Here is an 8,130-nt window from a genome sequence, read left to right as displayed (position 1 = left end):
CTGCCAGAGCTCCAGGAGCGTTTGGACAGCGCTGCCAGGGATGCCCAGGCTGGGATTGCTGGGGGGTCTGGGCAGGGCCAGGGGTGGGACTGGCTGATCCCTGTGGGTCCCTTCCAGCCCAGGATATTCCAACTCCCTCATGTGAGGTCCATCAGCTCCCCACAAGCCTTGAAGGCTGAGGTTAATAATAGTTAATAAACATCAACTAATTAACTATATCATATATGCTATAATTAGAGGAAGCAACAAGTTGCTGCATCCTTGGAAGCAATCCTGCCAAGGCTGGAGCTGGGATCCCAGGGAGTTATGAAGGATTCTCCCCCACACAGGACATTTTCAGAGCAGAAAAAAGCAGGTGGAATTGCTGAACCCCAAGAAGAAAAGCAGAGAAGGAAATGTTGGAATCCCTGTTTGGATGTGAGGCCCTCGGGATGCTCCCTCCAGCCCCAGTCTGGGGTGATTCTGGCAGAAGTCTCAGACTAAAAGCTTCCAGTGGTACTAAAATAAAGCTGAGCTCATCTCAGCCAAAGCCTAATCACAAAACTGTCCTGTTGAAGGTTTATTTTTCGCTTTAAGGAGCACAGAAACCCCACAGCCCCGAGCTCCCTGTTCCAGCAGCCACTTGAGTCACCTCAGAACCTGGGAGAGTTTAGGTTTTTTCCCCTTAAAATCCCACCAGCTCCTTTCCTGATCACTCCACAAGGATTTCAGCTTTTGTTTAAACCCACTCACCCTTCACGTGAATAAAAGGAACCCTAAAGGTGCAAACACTGGAAATTTAAAAGGCAGTTTTTAATTTTAAGCCTTTTCTGTCTTTAGCACTTGGCACTGGTGACAACGACAATATCAGAAATGGAGAGACCTGTGCAAGGGAGAACCCTAACCCTAACCTGAACAGTGCTTTGGAAAAGAGGAATTTTATGCAACAGGGGAGGAGGACAGACCCTGTATTCTGTAGGCACCAGAGTGACCTGGCTCATTTTTTGGGATGGGAATATTTCCAAGAGATTCCTGTGTAGATCCCTTGGTGCTGAAGCTGCTGGATGTGGCCCTTGGGGGACAGGGTTTGGGGTGATGCTGCTGGGGTGAGGTAGGACTGGATGATCCTGAAGGGCTCTTCCCACCTTGATTCTGGGACACACTGAGCACTCCAGGGCTCTCTATCCTTGCTGCCTCCTCTTCCTCAGAAATTGAACTGAATTGAATTCTCTTTTCCTCTTTTAAATGTGTTTTTAATCATAAAACCCTTCTGTGTCCAAGGAAGGTCTCAGTGCTCTGGGCTGGTGACAAGGTGGGCATCGGGCACAGCCTGGACTCCATGGGCTGGGAGGGCTTTTCCAGCCTCAGGGATTCTGGAATTCTGGGATTCTCTCAGAATTCGAGGTCCCCAGCTGGTTTCTGAAGGAGCCACTGCAGCAAAGCTGAGCTGCTGTCTCCCCCCAGTGTCAGATTTTTCTTGTTCAAGCTGTGGCACACGGGATTCCCAAAGGTAAAATCACCTGGAACCTGAGACAGCACAGGTCAAACTCCCACCTGCAATATCAGGGAACAGGGATTGGTTCAGTTTGGGAAGGGATAAGACTGGACAAGACCGATTCTTATCCTGGAAATGACTGGATGTCCCCCATCCCAGGCTCTGGGGATAGCTGAGCTCTGATGCTACGCTGAAGCTTGGGAATGGCCTCAAGCAGGAGGAAGGCAGGGCTGGATGGGAGATTGGGCAGGAATTGTTCCCTGGCAGGGTGGGCAGGCCCTGGCACAGGGTGCCCAGAGCAGCTGGGGCTGCCCCTGGATCCCTGGCAGTGCCCAAGGCCAGGCTGGACACTGGGGCTTGGAGCAGCCTGGCACAGTGGGAGGTGTCCCTGCCATGGCAGGGATTGGAACAAGGTGATTTTAGGTCTCTTGCAGCCCAAACCATTCCAGGATTCCATGCCTGAGCAGAAAACAGGGAACCAAAGAGAGTTCTCAGGATAAACTTCCTTCCTCGACACTTCCATAAAGGTGATGCCATGATTTCCATGGATCCAAGGAAGTCCTGGATGCACAAAGTGCCTGGAAAAGCTCCTCCCCAGGGTTTGTCCATCTGGATTCCATATAGGCCCCACGAGTGACCCTTGCAGGAAGCAGCTGCTCTGCAGAAGCTGCACTGAGCCCTCCCCACTTCCTTCTGCCTCTCCATGAACTTCGGAGCCTCCCAGGATGGATCCAGAGCATTTTTCTCCTCAATTTCACCCTCCAAAGTCTTCTCCTCTTCCATCCCAGCCACCTCCTTGCAGCTGATCTTCCCCAAGTGCTTCCCCTGCAGCTCCAATCCTTCGAGGAAGCAGCCCCCAAGTTGATTTTTTACCAAAAGCTTTTTTTATTGCATAAATAGAGGCTCAGACGCTCTGCTGTACATACAAAAATGGAGATCATGTCAGTGTTACTCCGAGGTTACCCATCCTGCTTTTCCAGGAAGGCTTCATCCTCCTGGGAGAGGAATCCAATGGCAGCTGCCAAGTGTCAGGAATCTGCAGGGTGGGGAGAGAGCAGTGAGAACAGCAGGCACCAGAGGCTGGCAGCACAGCGGCTCCAGTGCCCACGGGGCACCGTTGGAGCTGCTCCCACCTCCATGGGGGAATTCCTCCCTCTTAATCCCAGAATTTAGGAAGGGCAGGGAATTTCTGTGGAATCGGACAGGTTTTAATGCCAGTTGTTCACCAAGGGTGATGTCACCTGCTGGGCACAGAGGTTTTGTGGGATGATCCTGGTGCAGAAATCCCTGGAGCTGTGGGGTTTGCCAAACAGAATTCCCTGAGATAACACTGCACAGAATCCCAGAATCCCAGACAGGTTTGGGTTAGAGGGACCTTAAAGCTCATCCCATCCCACCCCTGCCGTGGGCAGGGACACTTCCACCATCCCAGGCTGCTCCAAGCCCTTTTCCAACCTTTCCTTTTCCAGGGAAGTGACCAAATCTGCCCCAAGCCAAGTCCTGAACCTGCTGGAAACAGGAGACTGAAAAACTCCTTTGGTTTTGTTGGGTTTTTTTTCTATGCAAATAGAAAAAACTTTGTTCCCATGGTTATTCTTCATTTCTAGGCACAACTCCCAATCCTTGCTGCAGGAATAAAGGAGTTTGAAATCAAATCTAGAAAAGATCTGAAGAACTGAAAGTGTCTTTAGATGGGAGGGGGATGACCTCAGGAAGGGAAATCAGATTTTGATTTGAATACAGAGCAACATTCCATCAAACTCCTACTGAGCTTCCAAAGGGCAGGCAGGAATAGAATTCCCATTTTGCTGCAGAACAGGGAGAAGGGAAGCAAACTGCTACAAAAATGACAAGCAAGGCAGGGAATAGAACCCAAGCACCAGGCAGGACTCATTCTGCTCATGGATTTGCTCCAAGAAAGCAGGGATTGCTTCAACTTTGGGAACAGAGGGGAGCAACTCAGGAATTTCAGGATGAAAACCCCAAATGTAAGGCATTTTGGAATGTTTGTTTTGCTCTTTCAAGCAGAAAATTGTGCATTTTTCTCAGGGAATTCTACATGGCGCATGTTCCATGGCACAACCTGTCCCTTTGGGAATCCCCCGTGTGGAATTTGCCCTTTCCAGCTAAACCACCCCCATCCTGTCAATGATTTCACTCATCCAGAAGGGCTGATTATTTTCTCTCTTTATGATGTGCCTGAAGGCCCAGAGTTCTGATTGCAGCATCCTGCCTGGCTGCTCCCCTGCAGTTATTCCCAATTTATCCCCCTCTTTGTGCATCACAGAAAAAAATCCAGGGAGATAAAGAACAGAGAAGGAATATTGTGCTAAAATATCCTCAAACAGGGCATTGGTTCATGCAATTCCCACAAAGCATGAGTGGGAATGAAACATCCCAAATATTCCAAGAGCTCAGCTCCTGCTGCTGGCTCAAAGTGCACATTCCAAACCATTCCCAGGGGGATTAATAATGTCATTCTCAAAGCCCAGGATGTGGGATCCATCCCATTACCTGAGGGACTCTTCACTCATCCTTCTTCTCTGCTTCTGCTTTCAGTTTCTCCTCCTGTTCCCTCTTCAGTTTCTCCTCGATTTTCTTGCTCTGGTACATTTTGACTCCAGCAAAGGCCAAGCAAAGGATCAATGTTTTAGCTGCCAAAATGTACATCAGCAGTGGGAAGTTCTCCAGAGCCTGGAATGCCAAAGAATCTATTTAATCTAATTATGGACAATTAAAAACGAATTTATAGGGGTGTTCTGCATCTTCCATTCCAACGGTAACGCTCCTCTCTCTCTCCGTGTTTTTTATTTCTGTGGGAAACTAAAGCAGGCAGAGCAACAAAGCCAAAGAAAAATCCTCTTCCCTCAAGTCCTGAACCCCTTTTGCTCCTTTTACAGCAATATTGGCACCACCTGGAGCTGAAAAAAGGGAAGAGCTGAGTATTTTAGGGAAATTGTGGAAGTGGAAATGATGCTGAACAATCCTCACAGGTGATGGATCCCTGGGGATCAGCTCTCAGATGGGATCCCCAAAAACACTCCTGGAAATCTTAATCCATAGCAATTTTGTACTGAACCTGCTCAGATACGGAAGGTTTAGAAAAATGCTTTTAAACTGGGAGAAAAGTAAAAAATCCTCAGCTTCCAAGGATTGCTGCACCAGTTTTGAAGGCCTGGAATTGCACAGTGTTTCAAGGCTATAAAAACATGAACTTGGTGCACATGGAGAGGAAAATCAAATGGAAATGGGTGGTGGGGCACTGAGCAGGCTCCCCAGGGGTGGGGTGGGATTGTTGGAGGGTCTGTGCAGGGCCAGGGCTTGGACTGGGTGATCCTACAGGTCCCTTCCCAGCAGGATTCTGTGATAACTCTGCGAACTTGGGATTCTCCCTGTCCCCTCAGCCTCCCAGCACCTCCCAAAGCTGTCAGAACACATCTGAGCTCTGAGTTTAGGCCAAGCCTTGTGTCCATTCACCAGCAGGGAGTTTGGAAAAACAACACCAGGCTCTGTCAATCTCCCCACTGTCCCAGTGGCAACAGCTCTGAACCAAAAGCTCTGCAGCACCAGGGCAGGGAAGGCAGGGCTGGGGGCAGTTGGTGATTATTGATTTAATGTGTTAAAATTGTTAATTATACAGTTGTGGAATGGTTTGGATTGGAAGGGATTTCAAAGTTCATCCAGCACCACAGGCAGGGACACCTCCCACTGTGCCAGGCTGCTCCAAGCCCCAGTGTCCAGCCTGGCCTTGGGCACTGCCAGGGATCCAGGGGCAGCCCCAGCTGCTCTGGGCACCCTGTGCCAGGGCCTGCCCACCCTCCCAGGGAACAATTCCTGCCCAATCTCCCATCCAGCCCTGCCCTCTGGCACTGGGAAGCCATTCCCTGGCTCCTGGCCCTCCATGCCTTGGGAATTGTCTCTCTCCAGCTTTCCTGCAGCTCCTTCAGGCCCTGCAAGGCCACACTGAGCTCAGCCCAAAGCTTCTCCTCTCCAGGCTGAACAATCCCAGCTCTCGCAGCCTTTCCTCCCAGCAGAGCTGCTCCATCCCTCTGCTCATCCTGGTGCCTCCATGGACTGGCTCCAACAGCTCCATGCAGGAGGCACCTGCTCCAACACTGTGGTGCCTCACACACGACCCTGCAGAGCTTTCACGGCCCCAAAACCCCAAAGATACAGTGGAGAAAACTCCCCTCCAGTAAAAAAAGCAGCTAAGGGAAGAGCAACCAGAGAAAATCCTGGAAAGAGGAAAGGCAGGAGGAGCAGGGATGATCAGAGCTCTGGTGAGCTCAGGTCTGAAGTGTGAGGCCCCAACAGCAAATCCTGGGGCAAGCACGTCTGGCAAGGAAGGACAACAACCAATCTCCTGTCCCTGAGAGTGTGCTGGTTAAACACCCCTCCCCTGGGAAAGGAATCATCAGAACCCACCCAACACATCCCACATGGGAAGAGCAGCAATCCCTGCTTTGGGAATGTGCACCAGCCTCACCTTCCAGTTAAAGGCCACCATCTCGGCTGCGGGGTGCCCCAGGACTGGGGGGGGGGATCACACTCCTGGAGGCACAGGGCAGGGCAGGAGCATCTTGGAGAAATGGAAAACAAAGCAGAATGAACTCTTGGAGAAATGGAAATGAGAAGATAATTAGGCGAGCTGCTAATGAGCGCACCCTGCCCCTCTGACGGGCTCATCTGCAGCGTCTCCCCAGTGACCTCCAGGGCTTTTGGGGCTGAGTGGCAGCAGCAGGACAGGGGTTTGACAGGCCCAGGCAGGTGCTGGGGCTGGGATTCCACATCCTGGCAGCTGCCCCATGGAAAACACGGAAAACACGGCTGCCTTTGGAAGCTGGACCTGGAGGTGCTGGCCCTGCCTGGCTGTGCTGGGACCTGAGGGACACAGAGCCCCACAGGAGCTGCCTTGGGGCTTCTCTGAGAGTTTCTAAGCCCACCTGCTCTGTTTGGAGCCTGAATGTCTAATTAATCCTCTAATTTATCAGTCTTCTGAGATTGATGCATTGAATTCTCCCACACTAACAGTTCATAAATATAGAAGTTAGCAAACCAAGCACTCCCTGGAGCCCTGAGTGGCCACCAGCCATTCCAGAGCTGAATTCCTGGGATGAAAAGCCTGAGGGGATGCTCGAGGCTGCAGCACACACAGCACTGCCCTCGGCTCTCTGCTCCACCTCTTCAGCTGCTGGAGTCCAAATTAACCACTGGAGGCCTTTCCTGTCCATGGAGCAAGAGTGCAAAAGGAGGAGGGAACACTCCAGCACAGTGCAGAGCTGGGCTGAATAAATCAGCACCACACCACGACAGCTGCTGCTGAGCTTCCTTCAGAGTTAAATGTTCTTGCAGCTCCTGCCCTGCTCAGCTTCAGGTAGATGTTCTAATTTCGCCAGCCAAAGCATCCTCTCCTCTCCTTTTCCCTCTCACTTTGCTGAGACTTCTCTGGAAACATTCCCACACCTCCAGAGATCTCTCTGACTGAGATCCAGCTGTACCAAAGCTGTGGAGTGGCCACCACCACCAAATTCTTGTTAATCAGTCACTATTTCTGTGCTGATCCTGACTGTGCAGCTCCTTATCCTGCTGAGAAAATGTCAGGGTGGTTGTGAGCTAATGAGTCAATGTCCAAAACCGGGTATTTTCACTTCATAGAATCCTGGAATGGTTTGGGTTGGAAGGAACTTAAGAGATGATCCCATCCCACCCCTGCCATGGCAGGGACACCTCCCACTGTGCCAGGCTGCTCCAAGCCCCAATGTCCAGCCTGGCCTTGGGCACTGCCAGGGATCCAGGGGCAGCCCCAGCTGCTCTGGGCACCCTGTGCCAGGGCCTGCCCACCCTCCCAGGGAACAATTCCTGCCCAATCTCCCATCCAGCCCTGCCCTCCTTCAGCTCAAAGCCATTCCCTGGGTCCTGGCCCTCCAGCCCTTGGGAATTGTCTCTCTCCAGGTTTCTTTTAGGCTCCCTTCAGGTCCTGGAAGGGAACCTCTGATGTTCCCTCTGGAATTCCACTAACCACTCAGATTTGGAGTTTCCTGTCAGAGGGGCTCGCGGAAAATCCCACATCAGAGCAGAATGTGGGATCTCCCAGGACTGAGGGGGTGGAAGCTCCTCGAAGTGACACAGCCTCCACTCTCCTAAATTCCTAGAAATTCTGTGCTCCAGTCAGAAGGAATTTTGCAACGTGCTGTAAAAAGGCAGGAATTCAGCCATCCAAGCACAAAGCAGCATCTGGCACCTGATGCTGAAAATGGGGTCTTGGGGATTTTTTGTGTGCAGAAGAAGTTTCAGACTCAGCAAATGTTCTGTGAGCCCATCTGTGGGGCTGATGCAGGGTCTGTCCCCCCCAGCAGCAGCAGCAGAGTGAGATGGGATCGCACTGGGCTGGGATTATTTAAGTGTTCAGCCAACACTGCTGCAATATTCCTGCTCTGCTGAGACACGAGCCTGGATCTGCCTGGACTGTGCATCCATCAGGAGTAGCTGCACTGGAGTCACAAAGGGTGGGAAGTGAAGAAATTCTCCCTTTGTCCTGTAGAGTGGTGTTTTGATCCACAATTATAAAATCATGGAATGATTTGGGATGGAAGGGACCCTAAAGCTCATCTTGTTCCAACCCTGGACACCTTCCACTGTCCCAGGCTGCTCCACGC

The 8,130-nt window shown here is 51.3% G+C and overlaps 1 protein-coding gene across 2 annotated transcripts in view; it reads right to left on the bottom strand.

Moving 5' to 3' along the window:
- SMIM11A (small integral membrane protein 11A) overlaps window positions 1-8,130 on the bottom strand; it is a 13,634-nt gene that overhangs the window by 2,672 nt on the left and 2,832 nt on the right. The window contains exons 2-4 of one of the 2 annotated variants that reach the window (XM_008640672.2): window positions 5,961-6,053; window positions 3,989-4,168; window positions 2,336-2,510 (exon numbers count right to left, since the gene is read on the bottom strand). In XM_008640672.2, coding sequence (XP_008638894.1) covers window positions 4,001-4,168; window positions 5,961-5,981 — 189 coding nt within the window. In that variant the 5' untranslated portion in view covers window positions 5,982-6,053 and the 3' untranslated portion in view covers window positions 2,336-2,510; window positions 3,989-4,000. Of the gene's footprint in view, window positions 1-2,335; window positions 2,511-3,988; window positions 4,169-5,960; window positions 6,054-8,130 lie in introns of those variants that run through there. The other variant, XM_017743349.1, reaches the window with a different exon arrangement.

This window comes from Corvus brachyrhynchos, unplaced genomic scaffold (genome assembly GCF_000691975.1).
Source record: "Corvus brachyrhynchos isolate BGI_N302 unplaced genomic scaffold, ASM69197v1 scaffold149, whole genome shotgun sequence".
Lineage (NCBI taxonomy): Eukaryota > Metazoa > Chordata > Aves > Passeriformes > Corvidae > Corvus > Corvus brachyrhynchos.
The sequence above is the reverse complement of the archived record's forward strand: the minus strand, read 5'-3'. Positions and strand labels throughout refer to the sequence as shown.